Genomic DNA, 25,369 nt, shown 5'->3' with positions numbered 1-25,369 from the left:
GGCTTTGTTTCAGATCCTCTCTTCCATTGAGCTGCTCCAGCACTCTCTACCGAAGATCAACCGGAGCGCTTCCGAGCCATCCTTGCATCGGGCAGCCCACACTGAGGATATCAATGCTTGCACGCTGACCACGTCCCCGAGGCTGCCTGTCTTCTAGCTGACTTTACACCTGCCCTCAGGCTGCCAGGGGAGGAAGAGAAGCCAGCAGGCACCACTTTTCTGCTCCCTTTCTCCAGAGGTGGAGCACATGTTTTCGGAGAAGCTGCTGCTAAGGATCTTCTAGACTGCTCACAGGGCCTTAACTTCATGTTGCCTTCTTTTCTACTCCTTTGGGCCCTGGGAGAAGGAAGCCATTTGCAATGCTGGTGCGTCCTGCTCCTTCCCCATGTACCCCATGCTCAAGGCTCAGCCTTCTCTAGATGTGCAAGTGGATGTTGATGGTAATCCAAAAAGCAGGGGCCCAGCCCAGCTGTTGGCTATGTATTTTGAGGAAATAAGGTAGCAGGCAGTCCAGCCTGATGTGGAAACACATGGGATTTTGGAAATCAACTTCTGGAGGAATGCGTATCACAGGCGGGACTTTCTTCAGAGAGTGGTGCAGCGCCAGACATTTTGCACATAAGGCACCAAACAAACAAACAGCCCAGGAATCCTGAGACTCTGGCTGCCCGAAAGAGCCTGCCTGCTTTGGTACTATGGAACTTTTCTTAGGGGACACAGCCTCCTTTCACAGCTTCTAAGGTGTCCAGTGCATTGGGATGGTTTTCCAGGCAAGGCACTCAGCCGGTCCCCATCTCGGCCCTCTCAGGGAGCAGTCTTCCATCATGCTGAATTTTGTCTTCCATGAGCTGCCCCTGTGGGGCGGGGCCGCAGGGCCAGCCTTGTTTCTGTAATAACACAGCCTTGTTTCTCTAGTCATATCATGCGTATACAAGGAAGCCAGGAATACAGGTTTTCTTGATGATTTGGGTTTTAATTTTGTTTTTATTGCACCTGACAAAATACAGTTATCATCTGATGGTCCCGCAATTACATATTTTAATAAAATAAATTAAATTTAGTTGTAATGGCTGTCTCCTTCTTTTAAAGTAATTCTGAGTTCACAGCTTGAACGCCCCATTTGTTCACCCTCTTCAGGAGCAGAATTCAAGCAGCAGGAAATGTGCCCAGAGCCTAAACTGGGAATGAATTTGTAATTTAACTTTTGTACTCTTTGTAACCCTCCACTGAATAGTATAAAAGTTAAGTTAAGCAGAAAGTATGCTAAACTCAGCTAAAAGATGTTAAGTACTATGTTTTATAAAATATTTGGTACATACAGCTTTTTAAAAACAAGGTTGTGCGAACCCTTCAACTAAAAATGACTACAAGACTTGCCATCAGCTCTCTTCAGGACCACTGCTGGGTCAGAATCAGAAACAGAAACCTTGGGGTGCCAAGAAATTTTTACAAAATTTCAAAGCAAAGCCAGGCTTTGCAGATGATAATAGATGATTGCTTAAATACGAACCACACATTATGTAAGTGCATGTGTGTGTTTTGAGTTCTCAATACATTACCCTGATGGGCATGAACCCACAGTTGAGGTCAGAGGCTTTGTTTCCCTGGAGGGCCCTGGCTGGAGGCTGCAACCAGATGACAGGAGGGCTAGACTGCTACTCAGTACAGTACCTCCTGCTCCTTCAAGAGCCTCCCTAAGAGAGAAAAAGATGATTTACACTTCCACTTTGTTTGCTGCACATGTGGCAACAAGATTGCTACCCTGATTTGGGATACTTAAGAGAACTCGAAAAAATGACCATCGTTAAAGCCCTAAAAACAAGTTGTATGTTAACAGCTATGCTGGGCTCACTCTGCATTGTGTTCTTGAAAGCTCTGTAAAAATTTTGACCATACGTTAGATATACTAGAGAAATACACTACAGAGGAATGCTTTTATAGGGTTGAATCCTTCGGTAAGAAAAATTAGGGGCAGCTGCAAGTTTACTGTTTCTGGGGAGAAAAGATCAACGATAAGAGCCAGGTTTGTGTTTTAAAGCAATCAGTCCAAACAGTCTGAGTGGTTAGTAGTTACCCCTGAGGGACTTGAGGTGTAACTATATCAGCTATAAAACAGCAATTCCATACACTTACTAGGTTCCTTTATATCCTTCATTCTTACCCATGGCTGTAATAATGAAGAGTGGATGAGACCAAGGCTAAGCACAATTCCACTCAAATCCAAGCCACACGCCCCCTTGGCTGCAGTACAGGGAAGCTCTGCACACCCTGGCTTGGGAAAGTTTCGGCCAATGGAGCCCAAGATGTAGGGTGACCATCTACTCTTTAGAGTTCTGATGACTCCACTCCAGAAAGGTGCATGAAGAGGTCCCCAAGCTCTGTCATGTCGACATCTTCATTGTTGGGGACATGCTGGCTTTCTCGGTTCTCGATGAAATCCCAGAGCCGCACTGAATTAAAGAACTGCAAAAACAGCCAGTGGACGTGCCTGGTTACTACTAAGCAACAGGAAGGCTGCATTGCTTAATCTTTCTTTTGCCTACTGCCCCCATTTGTCTGCCAGGAACAAGTACCTAGAAATGCCCACAGCTGCTAAGTGTCCCCAACTAGAGACAGCGAAGTCCTTACCCTCACAGTGCCTTGAGAACTGAGCTGTTTCCGAGGTTTCTCAGGCTCTGCTAGCCGCCCATCAGGGTAAGCATGTCGATAAAGGCATTTGCTTCCAAATGGGCAGGTCCCCTTGCCTTGCTCAAAGTATTTACAGGCTTTTTTCCTGAAAAGCAGAAAGAGTCAAGAGGTTGGTGGGAAAATGTGGAGTCCAGATTGGGCCATTGCCTGCCTCCATCCTTGCCCTTATGCCAGAGGTGGGTCAGCCTCACATTCTAGGTGGGGCAACTGAGGCTAGCAGAGGTTGAGTGATTTGTCTCAGGTTGCATACAGCTGGGATTCTGATTTCCAAGCAGAATAGTAAGTATCCCCACCTACCTGCAGCCTTGCAAAGGATGTGAACCTCCCTGGGGACTCGCTGTGTGGAGCCTGCAGTGCTCCACAGACCCTCTAGCAGCTCCAGAGCACATCCTGTGTCACCACAGGACTAAGCCAGGCCAGATCACTCCTCTGGCCACCAAGGTCTGAAGCCAGCCACTTGCCTCTGCTCAGAATTCCCTAGGTACTCCACCCAGCCCTTCCCCTCCTGGCTGCAGTGCTGTCAAAGTGACTACAGGAAAAGCAGTGGGTTTTAGCAGCTGCCTAAAGCCGTAGGTCTTCCAGTTTTCCTGTCTTCACCCTTGGCACCAGGGCTTCACTCCTTATGTTTTGGACCCCTTCTCTAAACTGTTTTTCAATGCATAAAATGCATAGATCTACAGCATACAGTTACCAAAACAGTTAAAAATGTTTTCTCTCTCTTAATTCTACCATTCTACCCACAGACCTCTAGTTAGGAACCCTGCTCCTGAGGAAACTCTCAATCAAATGAATTCCCATTTTGCTCAAATGAACTCTGGTTTATCCAATCATCAAGTACCCCAAACTGAAAGAAAAAGGATAACCAAGAATCCAGAGGGCCATCTGGGAGTACGGAGGAAGCGGGGAAGTCACAGAAATAAAGCTAAACAGCAGAAAGGGCACACTGCTGCCAGGGCCAGCTGCAGTGTGTTACAACGGGAGGGGACAAGAACAAGGAAAGGGGGCTCCTGACTCCAGTGGTTTTCCGTCTTTTCAGATGGGATGGCCACAGGCCAGTGGTGAAGTTCTCTGAGGGTGGCTTCAGAGCAGCATAAAGAAAAATTTCCTGGCTGGGTGCAGTGGCTCACGCCTCTTTTGGGAGGCCAAGGCATATGGATCATCTGAGGTCAGGCGTTCAAGACCAGCCTGGCCAACATTGTGAAACCCTGTCTCTACTAAAAATACAAAAAAATTAGCCAGGCATAGTGTCAGTTGCCTGTAATCCAGCTACTCGGGAGGCTGGGGCAGGAGAATCACTTGAACCCGGAAGGTAGAGGCTTCAGTGAGCCAAGATTGCACCACTGCACTCCAGCCTGGGAGACAGAGTGAGACTTCATCTTGGGGGAAGGAGAAAAGTTCCTTGACAGCTGCTCTGATTTGAGCATGGGTGGCTGCAGAGCAGGTGTGTGGACCACGCATCCTCCAGGACCCCACTTGCCTGGGGTTCTGAGCAGACTTCAAATGACCACGAGCAGTTTGCCCTCACCAGAGCCTGCTGGACAACTCCAGAGCATCATAGCACACTGGCTATGAACAGGTCAAACACATTATTTGCAGTCCCCTATTCCCACAAGAATATTATTATTTTTCCTCCCCCACCAGGCTTATCTGGTCACCAATGCCAAAAGCCTCCAGTTCACTCTGACTCCCTCTGCGTTCTCAGCTCTCACACCCAACTGTGTTCATTCTGTTTACAAATCACTTTCCAATCTCCTCATCCTTTGGGTTCCCACACTGTGGAAGCCTCTGCTGCCTGCCTGCCAGGGTTACTTCCTCACTGGCCTCCCTCCCACTCCCACCAGTTTCCAGCTTCTTCAGAGTACCACAGAGGAGCTTCCCAACCCTTTTTTTTTTTTTTTAATCTTTAAAGAGATGAGGTCTCCCTATGTTTCCCCTGGCGGGTCACAAACCCCTGGCTTAAGCAACCTGCCCTCCTCAGCCTCCCAAAGTACTGGGATTACAGGCATGAGCCACCAGGCCTGGCCCCAACCTGTTCTTAAAGACCATGGTCACACTGGCATTCAAATGTCCCTTAGATTCGTCTGTCTTGTCCCTGTAGGTCCCACCACATCCTATACATACCTGTTTCAATGCCAGGAGCCATTCCCAGTGTCCCCCAGACACAAAACCTACACCCTTCTCTGCCCATGTCCTTCCATCACCTCCCCCTGTCTGTAGGTGATGCTTCCTGTTTCATGGTTCTGTGTCCCATGCTGCTTCCCCTGGCAGCGTCCCGTGGATCCAAGTGCTTTCTCTGTTGTGACATATGGTCCCTCATGAAGAACTGGTCACCAGCACACCTGTATCATAATTGCCCTTTTGCAGTTTCCAATGAAGTTCTCTTACTTGGCCAGGTGCAGTGGCTCACACCTATAATCCCAGCACTTTGGGAAGCTGATGGTGGGTGATCACCTGAGGTCAAGAGTTCAAGACCAGCCTGGCCAACATGGCAAAAGCCCATCTCTACTAAAAAATACAAAACTTAGCTGGGTGTTGTGGCACACACCTATAAGCCCAGCTACTCGGGAGGCTGAGGTAGGAGAATCACTTAAACCCTGGAGGCGGAGGTTGCAGTGAGCTGAGATCACATCACCGCACTCCAGCCTGGGCAACAAAGTGAGACTCTGTCTTAAAAAAAAAAAAAAAAAAATTGTCTTACCAATCTCTGCATCCCCTAGTGGTGCTTAGCTAGAAGGTGCCTGACCCACAGTGAGTAATCAGTAAATGTTTGTGGAATGCAAAAAACACAGTCATCAAAGGAAAGCAAAGCAAGGAAAGATCCAAACAGCAATAACAATTTCCAGACTGCTTTTCAGCAGAGCCCCTTTCTATAGGCCGAGGACCCTTTTACAGGCCAGGGCCCTTTTCTACAGGCTGGGACCCCTCTGCTTGCCACACCTGCCCTCTTGTGGACACACAGGAAGATCGTATGAGGGAAAAATGGTAATTCTATTCAGGTAAAGAGAGGCAAAGGTGGGGAGACCAATTAGGTCAAGATAAATATCCTTTAAGAAGGGAAAAAGGCCATTTCTGAAAAAAGAAAATTAAGATAATTTATTGCCAACAGAGCAACAAAATGTTTGAGGCAGTTCTTGAGGCTATGGGGCAATTATACCAAATAAAAACACTGGAAATAAATAGTAAATACCTGTGTAAATAAACTTTTCCTTTATGGAAAAAACCCCATGCATTTTAAGGCAAAAATTGTATTTTTATTTTGTGGGGTTGATAAAGAATGTAAATAGAATGCATAAAATATCCATAGTACAAAAGATAATGAAGACACATATAAGGTGGTAAGAAAAGGAATTCTGACCGTGAAAAATTAACAGTATATTTTAATCCCTAGAAAACAGCCAAAATGTGGAAACAGCTCAGGTATTCATCAATAGGAGACTGGATAAGCTGTGGTATGCAGGCAGCCTTGCTTTCATAGCTCTGACATGCATAAGTTGCAGAGCTTTGCATAGCTGTGATCAGCATGTGTCGTGGCCTCCAAAGGAAAGGTCCAAATGCTAAGCCCTGACATCTGTGAATGAGGCCTAATTTGGAACTGGTCTTTGCAGGTGTAATTACAGTAAGGCTCTCCAAATGAGGTCATCTGGATAACAGGTGGGTCCTAAATCCAATGGTGATCTGTCCTTTCAAGAGACAGAGCAGGAGAAAGACACAGGGAGAAGGCCAGTGAGGACAAAGGCAGAGATTGAAGTGGTGCTGCTGCAGCCAGGGAACAGCAAGAACTGCAGGGACCACCAGCAGGTGAGAAAGGCGGGAACAGAATCTCCCTCAGAGCCTCCAAAGGGCACCAACACTGCCCACACCTTGATTTTGGACTTCTAGCCCCCAGAACTGAGAGGATACCTTGCTATTGCTTTCAGACACCTGAGTTGTGGTAATTTGTTACAGTAGCCCTAAGAAAAGAACACACCACTGTTTAGTTACATAATACTTGTCCTCCAACAACACAGTTCAAATTTTAATTACCACAATCATCAACTGTAACTACCTAAAACACCCATTTTGCTATTAGCTCTTCGGTCCAAATCCCTACATAAACAACAAATACGCACCACCATCGTTCCTCTAGTCACCTGCTATGCACTCACATACAGATGGCAAAGTGCATAGCTGTGTTGCCTCCCTGTTTCCCAGTGATAAACCCACAAGACAGTTGACAACAGGCAACTGAAAAAGAACTGGGCCAGGCACAGTAGCTCATGCCTGTAATCTCAGAACTCTGGGAGGCCACGGCAGGAGGATCACTTGAGCCCAGATGTTCAAGACCAGCCTGGGCTACGTGGCAAAAACTCATCTCTACTAAAAAAAAAAGTTAGACATGGTGGCGCTACTGGTAGCTCCAGCTACTTGAGAGGCTGAGGTGGGATAACTGCTTGAGCCCGAGAGGCTGAGGCTACAGTAAGAGGAGATTGCACCACTGCACTCCAGCCTGGGCAACACAGTTAGACCCTATCTCAAAAAATAAAATAAAATATAAAATAAAATAAATAAAATCACCAAAAATTAAACAGGTCTACATTACCATGTCCATGTTCATTGCTGCATCCCAGAGCCCAGAATGGTGCATGAGAGAAGAGAGGAAGAGGCCCCTAAGGCCACAGTCCTGGGAGGGAGAACAAGGACCCAGGCCAACAGCAGAGCCAGGCAGGCAGCAGGGACATGTCGAAACTCAAAGCACTTACCCCATCCCCTGTTTGAAAGCTTCAATCAACTCGTTCTTTTTATTCTGATCTTCCACCCAATACACACTTGGAATTACAAACTCTGATATCACACGGCATTCTGGACAAGACCTGAAATAAGAATTAGATTAGTAAGGGAGAGGTCACATTACGAAGCCTGTACATCCTCTCTGCTAAACCTCTTGCTCAATGCACTACAGGCATTTCCTTAACCAGAAATTCCAAAAGATGAAATCACAATCATCCAAGAACCGTATTTACTATTTTTTATTTACTATTAAAATAAGTAAATAGTAAATAAGTAATAGTTACTATTACTTATGTGTAAGTTGCAGAGCTTTGCATAGCTTTGATCTAATATTTACTATTACTTACTTGCTATTTAAAAAAATAGAGTTTCCCAATGAGAACACATGGACACATGTGGGGAACATCACACACAGGGGCTTGTCAGTGTCGGGGGAAGGGGAGGGAGAAACAGCTAATGCATGCGGGGCTTAAAACCTAGGTGACAGGTTGATAGATGCAGAAAATCACCTTGGCACATGTATACCTATGTAACAAACCTACACATTCCGCACATATATCCCAGAACTTAAAGTAAAAAAAAAAAATAGCGTTTCCTCAACAAAAAAGACAGATGAAATAAGAACCCTCATACACTGCTGGTGAGAATGTAAAATGGTGCAGCCACTTCTAATAGAGTCTGGCAGATTCTTGAACGTAGAGTTATTACACCATAAAACCTAGCAATCTCATGCCTAGGTGTATACCCAAGAGAAATGAAAACACACATCCCCCGCAAAACTATGTTCACAAATGTTGACAGCAGTATTATTCATAATAGTTACAAAATGGAAACAGCCCGTATGTCCACTAGCTGAGGAATGGATAAGGGAAATGTGGTGTGTCCATACAATGGAATGCAATTCAGCCACAAGGAGGAGCACGGGCACATGCTACAGTCGGGATGGACTCTGTCAACGCTACGCTCAGTGAAAGGGGACAGGCACAAAAGGCCGCATATCCCATGATTCCATTTATAAGAAGTGTCCAGAATATGCAACTCTGTAGAGACAGAAAGCAGATGAGTGGTGAACTAAATTATGTGCTTTTGTCTCAATAAAGCAGTTATTTTACCACATGATTTTAGGCAAGTTACTTGACCTCACCAGGCCTGTTTCCTAATCTGTAACTGAGGAGGGTCTTTGAGAGAATCAGATGAGCGAACAGATGTGAAGAGTTCTGAATAGTACAAAGTGTGCAGTGACCTCTCCACATGTCAGCTCTTCCCCTGTCCTGCTGGAGAATTTGAAACTCCTATGTTGGCCGCTCTGAGCACATCTAATGCACCAGGCATCATGCAGAATGTTTTACGTGCATTATTCCATTTAATCCTCAAATAACCCTATTTTCATTTTTGGTGGGGGAAAATATGAAGCTCAAAAAGATTAATGGCCAACTGGGCTGTGGGCAGATAGTACTGGATTTCAAACAAAAGGCAAGGAGATAAACAGGTCAGTGCCATTTAACACCTTTTTACACAGATCACCTTTGCTGAGTTCCTCCCCAGAACTCAGAAAGCTTGGTAGCAATTATTGCCCATCTTTTACAGGAACAGGCACTTGGGCTCAGGAAAAGTAAGTGACCTGCTGAAGTTCATGCAGCCAGGGGCCAGAACTCACCAGTTACTCTGCACTAAGATACCCCTGGAGGGTGAGGGAGGGCTTAATAAAGGTGGATGGGAATAAAGTCTCAAATCAAACATTCTCCCAGCTCCTACAGCTAAGACTCCTGGCTGTACTTACTTAATGATTTGGTTTTCAAACTGTTTGGCACACCGCCACTGCCGGATGCAGGACAAGCAGTACGTGTGATTGCAATTGGAGAGAATCCCAAATCTCCTCTCAGAAGCAGAGGTCTTCTCCAGGATCACTTCCATGCAGATACTGCACACTTTGTCCTGGCTTGCCTGGAAGGCAAAGGCCTTCTCCATCTCATGTTCAAACGTCAACATGCAGATCTGAAGCACAGACAGGAAGGAAACCTTTGGTTGTGTGCCACCGAGGAGCAGGAGCCCTAGAAGCAGCTGCAGCCACACTGCCTGCCACAGCTGAGATCAGGAAGGAACACTGACAGGGACTGCTGTGAGGAAGCCCCAGCCTCTGCCAAAGTCAGAACAATGACATCTTCCTCAGACCACACAAAGGACTTCAAACCATCACTGGTCCAGCCCTTGCTTTCCTAGGAGGTGACAAGGTCACCACCCATTGAGAGCTGAGACCACGGAGATCCAAACAGTTAAACTGCAGTAGAGTCAGAGTCCATAAGGACTGTGGCCCTTGTCCCCCAGCTCCTCTGGGCACTGATTCCCCCCACTCCGAGCCATGCCAACATCAGAAATGCTGACTTGTCCTTACCATGAGCCTTAAGGCTGGCAGCCTAGTCACATGTAAGCCGCACCAGTTCTCCCCAAAAAAACGATTCAATGAATTCATTCATTCACTAGGCATGCCCTGAATTCCTTCTATGTGCTGGCATTCGAGCAAGTGCAAAGAGAAAACCTAGGCCCAGCCCTTGTGAGCTCGGTGTGTCCAGATCTGAGACAAACCAACACTCACTGCACACAAAGACCTCACACACTTGCATAAAGAAGAAAGTTCTAACCCTCTGCTTCCCTGAAAGACAATGGAGAGTGGCTCCTTGTCCATTGCCACATGGAGTCAGTATTAACTTACCCCTTGATTATCTAGGAATACACTGTCCATTTAAACATGCCTTAGGCCGGGTGCAGTGACTCACATCTGTACTCCCAGCACTTTGGGAGGCCAAGGTAGGAGGACTGCTTGATCTCAGGAGTTCAAGACCAGCCTGAGCAACACAGCAAGACCTCATCTCTGTTAAAAATAAAATAAAATGTTAAAAGCCAAGCCACCATGCCACGGGGGTCTTGCCATGTTGCTTAGTCTGGTTTTGAACTCGTGGGCTCAAGCGATCTGCCTGCCTTGGCCTCCTAAAGTGCTGGGATTACAGGTGTCAGTCACCATGCCCGGCCCTCCCCTGCCTCTTATCCAGCTTCGTACCCTCTGCAGCATGCACAGGGCCTAGCATAAGGCAGATCCTCCCTAAACACTGCAGATATTAATGACTTTAAAAGGCCCTTCCAGCAAGTAGCTCCTCAGATTCTATGATTTGGGCTCAAATCTTCCAAAACTAGACTTAGCTGGATCCCAATCATGAGGAAGTGTGAACCCAGGGAGGGAGGATGCTGTATCTGCCTGCATGTGACAGAGACACACAGACAACATATTATGTTCCCCAGCTAGATCTGTTCTTTGAACTTAGCATGATTTTATGTTTCAGATACCACTTCTTTTTCTCTTTATTCTGAGTAATCAAAAATTGGCAAAATAGGCTGGGCACGGTGGCTCATGCCTGTAATCCCAGCCTTTCGGGAGGCTGAGACAGGCAGACCACTTGAGGTCAGGAGTTCAAGACCAGCCTGGCCAACAAGGTGAAACCCCATCTCCACTAAAAATACAAAAATGAGCCAGGCGTGGTGGTGAGTGCCTGTAATCCCAACTACTCAGTAGAGCTAAGGCGGGAGGATCACCTGAGCCGGGGAAGTAGAGGTTGCAGTGAGCTGAGATTGCACCATTGCACTCCAGCCTGGGTGACAGAGGAAGACTCAGTTTCAAAAAAAAAAAAAAAAAAAAAAATTTGGCAAAATCACTGCAGGAAAAATAAGCTGAAAATAGGATGTAAATATGCCAGACGAACACTGTGGATATTACCGGCAGGAGGATGCCTGTGGAAATACCAACAATTCTGTCACTTAGTACATTTCAGATTTCTTTTTTTGAGTGTGTAGGGATGGCTTTCAGTGTCCTGTTCAGCACATTTCAGATTTCTTAATATGAGTTCATGCAAAGGTTTTTGACTTTACCTTTTCGTGAGCCTTCCTCTGCTCTGGGTCAAAGGGGTGCAAGACTCGCAGCCTACAGATTTCACAGACCTCCCCGTGCAGGTAGACACAGGCATCCCCAAATCGGCACTCCCCAGCAGCTGCATAGGGGCACAGTTGCTGCTTATTGCTGTAGGAGCTGCTGGCCTCCAGGTCATCAAGGCCGCTCCTGATGGCATCCAGGTAGGAAGTTGGCTTCATCTCGGGGCTGGGCTGGGGGTCGATGCAGCTGCCTAGATTACTCACCATGCTCGGGTGAGTCTTTCCTTCAGCCATGCCAGAGAGATCTGAATATAAGACACAGAACACACACACATGAAAATGGCCCAATTTTTCTCATATGACGTTAGCCAAAGCCTAACATATTAAGCTACTCTGACCTAAGAATTCTACTCTTGAGGACATATGGCAAAAAAATAGACTGAGGGGGAAAAATAAAAGGAATAATACAAAATGTTCATAGTAACATTACTTATAATAATAACTTAAAAAAAATTTTTTTAAATGGCAACACAGGGAAATAGCAAAACAACAGGATACACTTAGGCAAAAGAACACACGGACCAGTTAACATTAAAACAAACAAAAAAACAGTGAGATCATTAGAACACAGTGATTCCTTTATACCAGCAAAGTTATCAATCATTTTAAGTGAACTAGAATAGATGCCTAGAGCGAATCTGTGAGTCCTGAGGCCGGTGTAAACTGCCCCATGGTGACCCCTTCTCACACCAGGAGCTGCTGCTTTCCCACTGCACACCTCTGATTGTTTAGAGGTCATGTATTCTCACATTTGCTGAGGATGGAATCTGCCTACTTCATGGTACCCAGTTCCAAAAACTAGAAATCTCTTCACCTGGTGAGGACCATCCAATAAAAATAACTTTTACAATTTGTAGCTTTCTTCCTCATCAAACCCTGTTTTAGGTCACAGACCATGTCCCAAATCCTAGTGTGCTATTCTGTTTCCCAAAGGTATAATCTAAAATGTCAAACACTGTCAGCATAAGAACTAAAACTACTCACTGGCCTAAAAGTCAAACAGTGAAACATGCTCTTCAGCAAAATATTTATTTTTTTGAGATGAAGTCTCACACTTGTCACCTGGGCTGGAGTGCAGTGGCATGATCTCAGCTCACTGCAACCTCTGCCTCCTGGGTTCAAGCAATTCTCCTGCCTCAGCCTCCCAAGTAGCTGGGATTGCAGACACCTGCCATAACACCCAGCTAATTTTTGTATTTTAGTAGAGATGAGGTTTCTACTAAACCATGTTGGGCAGGCTGGTCTCAAACTCCTGACCTCAGGTGATTCACCTGCCTAGTTTCTCCTAAAGTGTTGGGATTACAAGCATGAGCCATCATGCCCAGCCAAAATGTTTAGTTTTGAAATGAGGAGCTTGATGCTTCTCACCAACTGGACAACCACCGTATGAAGATGGAAGCTATATGTTGACAAAAAGATTGCGTTTTTATGTTTTGCCAGACCAGTCTTGGAGCTCAACCCATAGCCTTGGGCACAAGGGTAAATGTATCATCCGAATGATCTGCAGCCACATGGAGCCTCTTCGGAACAGTTCTGAAGTCTCTCCACGTGGACAACCTGGAGGTGTATTAGGTTAGGAGCCTTGTTCACAAGAGGCTAGAAAGTAGCAACAAGCACATGCAAGAGTACTATGCAAAAAGATGCAACAAAAGGCTTCCGCTTACTCACTTCGGTCTCTGAGAACCAATGTTCTCTTTTCACGCTTCCCGGGTTCATGTGAGTTAGTTTTCACAATGGATGCAGTGACCTCAGAAGGAGGGTGAGGACTGTGAAAAGCCGGGGAGGGTACACTGTGGGCCATGGTGCCCACAGCACCTCCAGCTGCAGCAGAGGGCCTTGTGTGGTCATATCTAAACAAAACACACAGCAGACACATTACAGACATGCCACCCACTCACATTCCCAGATGTCACACTCCTCAAACACCAATGGCCCTCCTCCTGCTGCACTTGTTGAGGTGAACAAGGAGACCATCTTTTCGAATATTTAAACTCTAATAGGCTTATCAATTATTAACAGATGCTTGGCAATTCAGTGTGAGTGGGATATTTGCTATCTGTCACCTATGCCTAAGTGTCCCTGTGGGACTTGAGTGGGACAGACACACAGAGAGCCTGAAAGTTCCAAAGAGATGTTGAGCTGAAATCTCCTGATGCCTGACTGACCAAGTGTCCTTTTGAGCAGGAGTCCTCAAAATGTTGACAAGTGTGCTATTCTGCCTAGTGTGATCTTTCCCTGACTGTCTCTCTTGGTGTTCACTGGCAGAGGGAGATCAAGGTGGGCCTGATTCCATCATTTCCCACTGCACTGCACTGCACAGAGAAAGGAGGGAAGGAAGCTTTGCAGCCTAGGAAAGAAAAGAGCAGTTCTTCACTACAAAAGCATGAACAGGTTTCTGGAATTGAGTACAATTTTATAACTAGATATTCATAAGAATAAGGCTGAAAAGTAGTTTTAAAAAATGAAAACTAGGCCGGGCGCAATGGCTCACACCTGTAATCCCAGCACTTTGGGAGGCCGAGGTGGGTGGATCACCAGGTCAGGAGGTCAAGACCATCCTCACTAAGATGGTGAAACCCCATTTCTACTGAAAATACAAAAAATTAGCCAGGTGTGGTGACACACACCTGTAGTCCCAGCTACTCGAGGGGCTGAGGCAGGAGAACTGCTTGAACCCCATGAGGCGGAGGTTGCAATGAGCCAAGATCGTGCCACTGCACTCCAGCCTGGGCAACAGAGTGAGACTCTGTCTCAAAAAAAAAAAAAAGAAAGAAAAAGAAAAGAAAAATGCCAGACAGAGTGGTTCATGCCTGTAATCCCAGTACGTTGAGAGGCTGAGGCAGGCAGATCACGAGGTCAGGAGTTTGAGACCAGCCTGGCCAACATGGTGAATCCCAGTCTCTACTAAAAATATAAAAATTAGCCGGGCACGGTGGCACGCATCTGTAGTCTCAGCTGCTGGGGAGGCTGAGGTGGGAGAATCACTTGAACCCAGGAGGCAGAGTTTGCAGTGAGCAGAGATCGTGCCACTGCACTCCAGCCTGAGTAACAGAGTGAGAAAAAAAAAAACTAGTTTAGTTTTAGGGTGCTGAAACTAAGGTTTTAAACTTATTTGCCATACTTTTTGCAATGTTGTCATATTACATTTACATTAAAATTTCCCCCTTATCAAGAACCATTCTCCAAATGAAATCAGTGTCACAGCTGGAGCCTGTTGCAGAGTTCTTGCCTGCACCGAGTTCCATAGGCACAGTAGCCTTTCTGGTAGTACTTGCAGATGGTAGACGGCTTGCTGTTTGCCAAGTCATGTGAGAACAGGCACTGGCTTCCTTCCCGACACACACCATGTATAAAATACCTGAAGAGACAAGCACAGGCATACAACTTTTAGAAGCACATTTTGCTTATTCTTGAACCTAGCATACAAATATTTACCAAGCATACATTATGGTAAAGGCTCTATTAGGCACTAGAGAGAGATCTATACATTTCCTTGATTCTAAGACAGTGAGTTCAGAGGCACTACAACTGATTCAATGACAGCTTTTCTGGAAGAAAAACAAATGATCTCATATATTTCCATGTGAGGATATATCTTCCTAATTTGAGATATGTTTAGTGCGAGCCACATAATTAAGAAAATACTCCATGAAAAACTGTTCTGTTCTCAAGGAGCTTAAAGGACATGATTAATAAAACCAGAAGATCTGGGCTCAAGACCTAGCTCTGCCACTTAAGAACATGTCACAAAACCAATTTCCCTGGGCCTTGCTACCTTTCCCTACTTCCCTATAAAATGAAGATTATACTACCCATTTCACTGGTTGTGATAAGGATCAAATACCATAGTGTAATATCAAAAGATATACACAGATGCTCCTTGACTAATGATGGGTTACATCCCAATAAAGCCTTTTCTTTTTTTTTTTGAGACAGAGTCTCTCCCTGTCACCTAGGCTGGAACGCAGCTCACAGCAACTTCCGCCTCCCGGATTCAAGCGATTCTCCTAGCTCAGGCTAGGCTACCTTAAATATGCTCAGAGCACTTACATTAGCCTACAGTTGGGCCAAATCATCTAACACAAAGTAGTCTATTTTATAATAAAGTATAGAATAATCTCAAGCAATTTATTGAACACTGTACTGAAAGTGAAAAACAGAAAGGTTGTATGGGTACTCGAAGTACAGTTTTTAATGAAAGCTGTTTCTGATATATTGTTTCAGATATATCAGAATATCAGTGTATCACATGTTCTTTATCAGAATATTCCACTGAGACATCAGATCCTGGCCTTGAAGGAGTAAGTGGTACAGAAATACCTGGGAGGCATTCTACTTCTGTCCAGACAGGGTAAAGAGACCTGAGCAAATACTCAAACAGTAGAGAGACCCTAGATGGACATGCCCTGATATTAAAGATAGACTAGCCAGGGCAACAAAGGGAGACCCTAAAATTTAAAAATTAGCCTAGCATGGTGGTGTGTACCTGTGGTTCAGCTACTCAGGAGAGTGAGACAGGAAGACCGCTTAAACCCAGGAGTTCAAGGCTGCAGTAGCCATAATTGTGTAACTGCACTCTAACCTGGGGGACAGCAAGATGCTGTCTCAAAAAAAAAAAAAAAGGCCGGGCGCGGTGGCTCATGCCTGTAATCCCAGCACTTTGGGAGGCCGAGGCAGATGGATCACGAGGTCAAGAGATCGAGACCATCCTGGTCAACATGGTGAAACCCCGTCCCTGCTAAAAATACAAAAAATTAGCTGGGCATGGTGGCACGTGCCTGTAATCCCAGCTACTCAGGAGGCCGAGACAAGAGAATTGCCTGAACCCAGGAGGCGGAGGTTGCGGTGAGCCGAGATCGCGCCATTGCACTCCAGCCTGGGTAACAAGAGCGAAACTCCGTCTCAAAAAAAAAAAAAAAAAAAAACAAGCTTTTTTTTTAAAAAAATCAAGCTGATAGCAAGTACGTAACTTACTGTCAATCAAAACAAACTTTAAAGGAAGACAATAAAATCCAAGTGCTCAGAAACTTACAATGCTTGGCATCCAATCATAAATTACTAGATATGCCAAAAAAGCAGAAAAAAGTGTGACCTATAACCAGGAGAAAAATCAATAAAGAACAGGAATTACAGAGATGATAGAATCAGCAAAATAAGACCTTAAGAACAGCTATTATAAATATGCTTAGTCAGGTGTGGTGGCTCACACCTGCAATCCCAGCACTTTGGGAGGCCGAGGCAGGTGGATCACGAGGTCAAGAGATCGAGACCATGAGCCAAGAGGTCAGGAGTTGATGGGCAACTCACCTGAGGTGATGGGCGGATCACCTGAGGTCAGGAGTTTGAGACCAGCCTGGCCAACATGTCCGTCTCTACTAAAAAATACAAAAATTAGCCAGGCGTGGGTTGGGCACCTGTAATTCCAGCTACTCAGGAGGCTGAGGCAAGAGAATCGCTTAAACCTGGGAGGTGGAGGTGGCAGTGAGCCAAGACCGTGCCATTGCACTCCAGCCTGGACAACAAGAGCAAAACTCTTAACTCAAAATATATAGAGAGAGAGCCAGGCGCGGTGGCTCACACCTATAATCCCAGCACTTTGGGAGGCTGCTGTGGGTGGATCACGAGGTCAAGAGATCGAGACCATCCTGGTCAACATGGTGAAATCCCGTCTCTACTAAAAATACAAAAAAATTAGCTGGGCATGGTGGCGCACGCCTGTAGTCCCAGCTACTCGGGAGGGTGAGGCAGGAGAACTGCTTGAACCCAGGAGGCGGAGGTTGCGGTGAGCCGAGATCACGCCATTGCACTCCAGCCTGGGTAACAAGAGCGAAATTCCATCTCAAAAAAATATATATACATATATATATATACACACACACATATATATATATACATACATATATATATTTAATATGCTGAAGGATTTAAAGGAAAACAAATATAACGTGAAAAGAAATGGAAGATATAAAATAAGACCAAATGAAACTTCTAGAGTGAAAAATACGTCTGAAATGAGAATTACATTAGATGAGTTTAGCAGATGGGATACTACAAAGGAAAGTATCAGAATACTTGAAGACACAGAATAGAAACTATCTGAGAGACAGACAGAGAGAAACAAACTTTTGCTTCTGACTAACAAGGAGCATGGATCTTGCCTTCTCACTATTAAAAACAAACAAAAAATCCCAACTGGAAAATGAAATGAAATATGTGAAACAACTGCTTTCAGACAATAGAAAAAGCCAACAAAGACAGGTCCTTAAGAGAAGGGAAACACAGGAAGTAAGCCCCATATTCAGCCTGACTTCCTACGTGGAGGCATATTCTAGGTCTTGGTACTAGGAGTAGAACCTTAGGTAACACAGAGATTGGAGTTCAGTGAGGCTGCATGGATTCTTTAAAGATCCATAAATAGGGCCGAGCTGATTGCCTGATGTCAGGAGTTTGAGATCAGCCTGACCAACACGGAGAAACCCATTTCTACTAAAAATACAAAATTAGCCAAGTGTGGCAGCGCGTGCTTCTCGGGAGGCTAAGGCAGGAGAATCATTTGAACCCAGGAGGTGGAGGTTGCAGTGAGCCAAGATTGCGCCATTGCACTCTAGCCTGGGCAACAAGAGTGAAACTCCGTCTCCAAAAAAAGATCCATAAATACTCCAGGCTCAGTGGCTCATGCCTGTAATCTCACCATTTGGGAGGCCAAGGTTTAAGGACTGCTTGAACCCAAGAGTTTGAGATCAGCCTGGCCAACATGGCAAAACCCAGTCTCAACAAGACCCTGTCTCGAAACAAACAAACAAAAAACCCTGTAAATAGAACCACACATGGGCTGCATGCAGTGGCTCATGCCTGTAATCCCAGCACTTTGGGAGGCCAAGATGTGTGGATCCCTTGAGCTCAGGAGTTTGAGACCAGCCTGTCTGAGACCAGCCTGGGCAACATGGTAAAAATTCATGTCTACCAAATATATACAAAAAATTAGCTGGGCGTGGTAGTGTGTGCCTGTGCTCCCAGATACTCAGGATGATGAGGTGGGAGGATCACTTGAGTCAAGGATGAGGTAGGAGGGTTGCTTGAGCCCAGGAACCAAGATCGTGCTGCTGCACTCTAGCCTCGGCAACAGTGAGACACCACCTCAAAAAAAAAAAAAAAAGGTAATTAAGTAGGGGAAACAATCTTTTCAACAAATGATGCTGGACCTAACATCAACTCGGAAAAAAACTTAAATATGTACCTGCTAATGACCAGGTGCGGTGGCTCATGCCTATAATCCCAGCACTTTGGGAGGCCGAGGTGGGTGGATCACAAGGTCAAGAGATAGAGACTAAACTGGTCAACATGGTAAAATCCCGTCTTTACTAAAAATACAAAAATTAGCTGGGCGTGGTGGCACACACCAGTAGTCCCAGCTACTTGGGAGGCTGAGGCAGCAGAATTGCTTGAACCCGGGAGGTGGAAGTTGCAGTGAATTGAGATGGTGCCACTGCACTCCAGATTGGCAACAGAGCAAGACTCCATCTCAAAAAAAACAAACAAAATATGTACCTGCTGATATGACCCAAAATGATAAAACAACCTATGATGTATTCTAGCCAGAAACAATTAATTTGAATCTGCAAAACTCCAGATCTAACTTCCAGTTTATAGAAAATGCAGGAGACTTGGCCAGGCGCAGTGGCTCACGCCTGTAATCCTAGCACTTTGGGAGGCCGAGGTGGGTGGATCACCTGAGGTCAGGAATTCAAGAACCAGCCTGGCCATCATGGTGGAACCCCATCTTAATAAAAAAATAAAAAGAAATAAAAATAAAAAAAGAAAATGCAGGAGACTGAGGACAATCTATAAAAGACATCTCAAGGAAACAACCAAATAAATACAAAAGAGGCTGTACGTGGGACCCAAACCTACTTTCTTTATAAGTGCCACGTAACTAAAGGAGGCTGAGTCTGGAAAACAGTTTGGAGAGTTTCTTAAGAAATGTAAACATACATCTACCATATGATCCAACAATTCTACTCCTAGGTATATACCCAAGAAAATGAAAATCTATGTCCACATAAATACTTGCACATGAATGTCCAAAGCAGAGTTATGAGTAACAGCCAAAAAGTGGAAACAATCAAAATGTCCATCAACTGATGAACAGACAGACAAAATGTGATTTAGCCATACAATGGGCTCTTATCCAGCCGTGAAAAGGAAGTACTGGTATACACCACAACATGGATGAACCTTGAAAAAACTATGCTGAGTGAAAGAAGCCAGACACAAAAGACCACATGTTGCATGTTTCCATTTATATGCCATGTCAGGAAAGGCAAATCTATAGAGACAGAAAGTAGATAAAGTGGTTGCTTAGGGCTGGGAGGAGGGAAGGCACAAGGGATCTTTTTGGGGTGATAGAAATGTCATAAGATTTAACTGTGGTGATGGTTGTACAACTTTATAAATTTACTAAAAAGTTTTGCACTGTACACTTTAAACAGGTAAATTTTAGGTATGTAAGTTATACCTCAGAAAAACCTGTTAAAAAAGAGAAAAAAGGAAGGGATGATGCTAAGTTAGCAGACAGAATACAGAGACATAATAACCAGATGCAATACTTAGCTCTGGACTAGAACCTGGTTTTGACAAACCAGATATAAAGACATTTTTGAAACAAGATATTTTGAAAGATATTTTGAAACAAATGTGAGTATGGACTAGGTATAAAATGAAAATTTACTGATATGGAAAGTTAAACATAATCAACTGAGATTATAAAACAGCTAAATGGTACAGCTGCTATGGAAAAAAGTATGGAAGTTCCTTAAAAAGAACTTTGGTTCATGCTAGGCAGAGGGTGCTTATGTGACGAGCTTGGGCACTGAGTCTCTAATGGGCTTCCCTGGACACATATTGCTGCATTTTCATTGCTGGAGCATGTGCTGTGTGGCCCTCTTAGGGAGGGAAAGATGTAGGAAGCCTGCACCTAGGATCCTCAGATCCCCTATGTCTTCTGCCCTCATGATCTGGCTGTGACCCCTTACTAGATACGGTAATTATCTCAGCCTTGAGTACAGCTGTATCCTGGGACCAACTTGTCCTAGTTCTAGACAATCTCTGGATGCAGGGGTGGTCTTGGAGATCCCAAACACAAAAGTATAGTATACATCTAAGCAGTTTGATAATTTTTTTTGAGAAATGATACTCAAGACTTTAATATTTCAGTTGTACTCAAATATGGTAATCTTTGAAGGTATAACTGTTTAAAAAAAAATCAGTGCCAAGAGTCAAGTCTGAATGACAAAGAGGTATCAGGATTAGTAAACTCACAAATACTGAAAGAGGGCAGGTTCAAAGTGGCAACATAAGCTGTTACACAAAAGTGGTATCTAATAAATACTGTATAGCTTCTTTTCATTTCGTGGGTAGAGACAGGGTCTTGCTATGTTGCCCAGGCTGGTCTCAAACTTCAGGGTTCAAGTGATCCTCCCACCTCGGCCTCCCCAAGTGCTGGGATTACAGGCGTGAGCCACTGTACCAACCAATACTGTTATTGTTTCTTTTGAAGAAATTAGAACAAAAGATTTCCTGAAACAACCAGGGTGGAAGACTACCACAGGCCCTCTATCAGATGCTATCTGTTAACAAGGCAGACAAGAGGAAAGATTTTTTTTAGGTAGTGGTCTCCTATAAGGTTGTCTTTTATAATTCTACCTCCACTTTCCATAGGTCCTATCCAGAAAACTTGCTTTCCAAATTGCATTAATTATCTTTTCCACTAAAATACAAATATTTAGCTGCCAACCAGAGCTTCTAGTTAGTTTTGCCATTTATAAGCTGGTGATTTCATAAAAACCACTTCACTTCTGTAAGTGACTGAGCTGAGATTTAAACAGATTCAAAAATAACTTCTAGACCACCATCGCTGCCTTCAAGAAAGGCAAGTGTGAAACAAGAGTTATGTAAGAGGTGAAGCCAGCCCAGTCCTATTTTTGTAGCATATGTCACTATTTCCACTCCCCAGTGACAAGCACAAAGCCACCTAGAGCACAGCCTGCCTGTCCTTTGGGGCATCTCTGTCGTGTACTTAAAGTCATTCCTCTCCATCTATGTTATACTGATCTTAATCCAAGCCTCTTTCATCTTGCGCTTTGTAATGAATTTCCAACTGCTCACCCTTCCTGATGGACAAACCACCCCTTATATCTTGCAAGAGAGAGGACTGAGACATGAACTGGAGGAGGGGAGAGACGACCAGGCGGGTGAAGTGCATAGCTGGAGACTCAGAGCAGATAGGTTCTTTCTGGGGGACACTGCAAAGGGGTGTTACCCTGGGCAACCCCAAAAGACTGTTTCAGACAGTATGGCTATTACACCATGCAAAGTATATCAGGTTCACTGCTGGTCACAGAACCACCAGCAGCTCCAGCAGCAGCAGAGTGCTGAACAAAACAATCAATCTGGTTTCTTACAGACCCTTCAATGGTGCCTCTGTTTAGCAAAACACTTTTGCAAATCACTTCCAAGTATATGGGTAATTTGCATCCTCCGTGTCATTTTTCTTTACATTTTCCTACATATTTTCACAGGCTAAAATTTTATGGTTGTACTGCTTGTGACAGCAGATCCATTGAGGGGAAAGAAGCAAATGGTAGGCATGGTGGCAGGCTTGCAATAAATGTATTGATTTCAGGTAGGGATGAAGTGAAGTACACTGTGGTGGTTAAGATACTGAAGTCAGACCGCTTGCTATGTGACCTTGATCAAGTTATTTAAATCACCAAGCCTCAGTTTCCCCATCTGTAATGTGATTATAATAATTGCACTTACTTCATAGACTGCTATGATAAATTACTAGGAGGTTTAACTAGGAAAATGCATGTAAGTGCTCATCATAATGCAAAATAAATGGTTTGTTGCTATGATTTAATTTTTAACCAGCCCTGCCTGTTAGGCATTACCATCCTCATTTCAGATGAGGCAGTTGTGGCACAGGTGGTACCAGGATTAGAATCTAGAACTGCTCAACCCTGGAACTCAAATTCGTCCTACTACCTGCCAGCTGAAAAGATCCCCCATGTTTTGTGACTTTCAAAGAATCAAAAGCCCGAGGCTTGATTATCTTAGGACAATGAAATCCTGTGTCTTCTAATAGTGATTATGAGATGCAGGGAAGCTCTACCACATGAAGAGAGGGTGAAATAAACTGGTTACCAAGCTATAACAAGGCCTCCACCAGGGCTCATAAAACAGAATGGAAGACAGAAAGATGGCTGTAGGGGAAAGGAATCTGCAAAAATGATGCACAGATTGAGATTCTGGATAAAGTGGCATGTCAAGGAATCAGGATTGCTGACTTGACAGGATAACTATACAAGCAGCCATTTTTACCATTCCAGGCAATAAAAACATGAATTGTCTTTGTCATTAGGGTTGAGACTCCTAGCATTTGATATGCATTCTTGGAGAGATATAATACCTAACAGATTGGAAGCAAAACTGACATTATTCTGCTGTCATTCAAAAAAATATGTGGACTACATCCCACAGCCAGGAAAACAAACCTAAAACTTTGTGACATGGGATTAAAAAGAAAAAAGAAAAAAAGCTGAGCACCCTGCTTAGATTTGGTCCCCAAAATAAATCATACCTTGAACATTTCCCATAAATTATCAATGTCTAGAAATAATAAAGTGAGAAAAGCTTTTGGTAGATAAGCTGGTAGAAAAGTTTACAGTAGATAAACACACTTAATGCAAACTTGGTAATCTTGGTAATATTGGTTTTTTCCCACTTAAACACCTGTTCTGTTTTTTATTTGGCAAGGCAGTCATCGGGAGCCCTGACTCCTTTACACCCCTTTGTGAGTAAACTTTGCACTTTTACATATTCTTGTATGAGTTTCCTCCATGGGAACATATTAAAAGCTTTGAAAAGTCCTGCAGTAAATAAATTTTAATTTAGCATTTCAAAACTTATCTGGAGGCAATACAGTCTAAGAGAGCATGAATTTTGACACCTGTGCCACTTGGAAGCTAAAGACCTTAGGCCAATTACTTCAATGCTGAGGCTCAGTTTTATTTTCTGTGAAACAGTGCTGATTGCTGGATTATACATTACAGTAGTATCTTATTTACAGATAAGGAATCTTATGCTCAGAAAGACTTGAAATTTGCCTAAAATTTCATACTCTAAGAGGCACAAGAACCTAAGTCAGGATCATATTGGTTTTTCCCTTGTATACCTGGAGAGAGCTTGACCTGAAAGCTTTAATTCTGTTTCCCAAACAGAGGTGTCCCACAGGATGTTGCTCCATAGGACTGGGTTGGAATGTTGAGAAGGGATCACTTCTGTTTAAGTGCTAATTAATGTTTGTTGGGGACTTAAAATGTGCTGGGGGGCTCTTAGTCAGATACTGTAATGTATAATCACATGTCTTAGATCAAGTATGGGAATAAATGGTAGAATTAAACCATAAAACAAGCGAGGGGAGGAATAGAGAGGTTTTTCTAGGTGTCTACAAGCTGCTTTACAGTGCACAATGACCTAGGAACACTTCCTCCAGCAGGAGAAACTTTATACAAATAAAAATACGTAAATACAAACAAATCCGTCTTCAAAAACACCTTCTAGGACAAATAACCTAGTAAAAGTCTTTCTATAGACACTAGATGCAAATTTCTGACAACAGCTTAACATAAGCCACTTGGGCCTTGGATAAACTGAACAGTTTAACGTACACTAATGCTAATAGAAAACTTATTACACAGTCACGTCTCCACTGTTCATACTAATGAAGAGAAGTAACAACACAGCTAATAAACAGCTTGCTATACAAACTCTACAATTGTTTTTTAGCAACGTTTCCCACACAAATTACTAAATGAAATTCGCATTTTCCAAGCATACAATTCAATTTGCATTTTCCAAACATACAATTCAATAGGACTAGATTTCATTACCAGTAAGCCACAAATTCACCAAGGAATGAGGGTGTTACACAACCACACTATTCTATTTCACAGTAGCAGTCGCAGCGTAGCTATCTGGTTTTCTATTTTCTACAAGAAACCATCCAGTACCGTGGTACTTCTCCTCGTAAATGGCTCTCTCAGTAAGATGAGAGTGTCAACCTCTTTCAGTCTCAGTTTCCTGCACTGTAAAACGGTAATAATAACTACTAAGTTGTCTTACTGTGAAGTCTGGTGATAATGAACATAAAGGACTTGGAAATATGCAGGGCGCTTAACCGATATTCAGGAAATGGTACCTGTCATTATTTTCCACACCACAATTCTTACTTGCTAACTCTCTGCAAGTTTAGATTGTATCTGGATTATCCAAACTTTGAGGCCCTTATAATCGATTAACAAATTACTCCTAAGTGGTATCCCCATTTGTAACCGGCCTCCCCAGAGTCCTCCCCACAGCGTCCCAGCATCCGGCACGGCCCTGGCTAGGACGTCCTTCCTCCCAGCTCACAGGGGCCACGCTTCAAACTCGCGGCGTAGCCCCCCGCACTGGCCTCGCCCCGCGTCTCGGCCACGAGCCACGGCCACGCACCCCCCCGGATCCCCGGCTCTGGCCGCAGCGCTCACTTTGCCTCGCAAAGCCCCACTGCGAACAGCTGAGCAACTTTCCGCGTCCCGCTCCAGCCTCAGGTTCCCGGGCGGCAGGATTGGCGTTCACCGGCACCCCGCGGCCTGGGGAAGCGGCCCGAAGTGTCCCGCCGCTCCTGGCCCCCGCGCACTGACCTGCAAGTGACCTGCTTGGTGCTCATGGTGGCTGGGCTGAGGGACCGTCGCCGAGCTCCCGCCTCTCACAGCCGCCGCCGCCTCGGCCTTGGTCTTGGCCCAGCCCATCCCGCGCAGCCGCGTCACACCGGCGCACGCCGCGTCACACCGGCGCACACCGCCCCACACCGCCCCTGCGGTGTGGCACCTTTGTA

The 25,369-nt window shown here is 44.6% G+C and overlaps 2 protein-coding genes across 24 annotated transcripts in view; one reads left to right on the top strand and one right to left on the bottom strand.

Annotated features, from left to right (window-relative positions):
• The window catches only part of RAF1 (Raf-1 proto-oncogene, serine/threonine kinase), a 115,613-nt gene extending 114,553 nt beyond the window's left edge, over positions 1–1,060 (top strand). For all 22 annotated transcript variants that reach the window (XM_064362050.1, XM_064362049.1, XM_064362044.1 and 19 more), the window contains one exon: positions 14–1,060. In XM_064362050.1, the coding sequence (XP_064218120.1) occupies positions 14–157 (144 nt within the window). In that variant the 3' untranslated portion in view covers positions 158–1,060. The remainder of the gene's footprint in view (positions 1–13) is intronic.
• Positions 953–25,265, bottom strand: MKRN2 (makorin ring finger protein 2). Of its 2 annotated transcripts, XM_012472337.2 has the most exons (8): positions 25,176–25,265; positions 14,663–14,791; positions 13,102–13,283; positions 11,374–11,678; positions 9,236–9,450; positions 7,428–7,538; positions 2,629–2,773; positions 953–2,463 (listed from the first exon to the last, which is right to left on the bottom strand). In XM_012472337.2, exons 1-8 carry the CDS (start codon positions 25,199–25,201, stop codon positions 2,326–2,328), a joined length of 1,251 nt encoding a protein of 416 aa, XP_012327760.1. In that variant the 5' UTR covers positions 25,202–25,265; the 3' UTR covers positions 953–2,325. The 2 variants fall into 2 exon arrangements, with proteins under 2 accessions (XP_012327760.1, XP_012327767.1); XM_012472344.2 differs by lacking the exons at positions 14,663–14,791; positions 25,176–25,265 and adding an exon at positions 14,584–14,652.
• Between the last annotated feature and the right edge of the window lie 104 nt (positions 25,266–25,369).

This window comes from Aotus nancymaae, unplaced genomic scaffold (genome assembly GCF_030222135.1).
Source record: "Aotus nancymaae isolate 86718 unplaced genomic scaffold, 86718_ANA_hifiasm-v0.15.2.pri h1tg000046l, whole genome shotgun sequence".
In the NCBI taxonomy this organism is placed as follows: Eukaryota; Metazoa; Chordata; class Mammalia; order Primates; family Aotidae; genus Aotus; species Aotus nancymaae.
The sequence above is the reverse complement of the archived record's forward strand: the minus strand, read 5'-3'. Positions and strand labels throughout refer to the sequence as shown.

What these genes read in the sequence shown, in the direction of transcription:
- MKRN2 (XM_012472337.2), bottom strand. Translation starts at nt 25,201, where the DNA reads ATGAGCACCAAGCAGGTCACTTGCAG. An exon ending in ATTGGTTCTCAGAGACCGAA is followed by an intron (nt 11,679 to 13,101) that starts GTGAGTAAGCGG and finishes TCTTATATTCAG; the next exon opens with ATCTCTCTGGCATGGCTGAA. An exon ending in GCTTTCAAACAGGGGATGGG is followed by an intron (nt 2,774 to 7,427) that starts GTAAGTGCTTTG and finishes TCTGCTTTTCAG; the next exon opens with GAAAAAAGCCTGTAAATACT.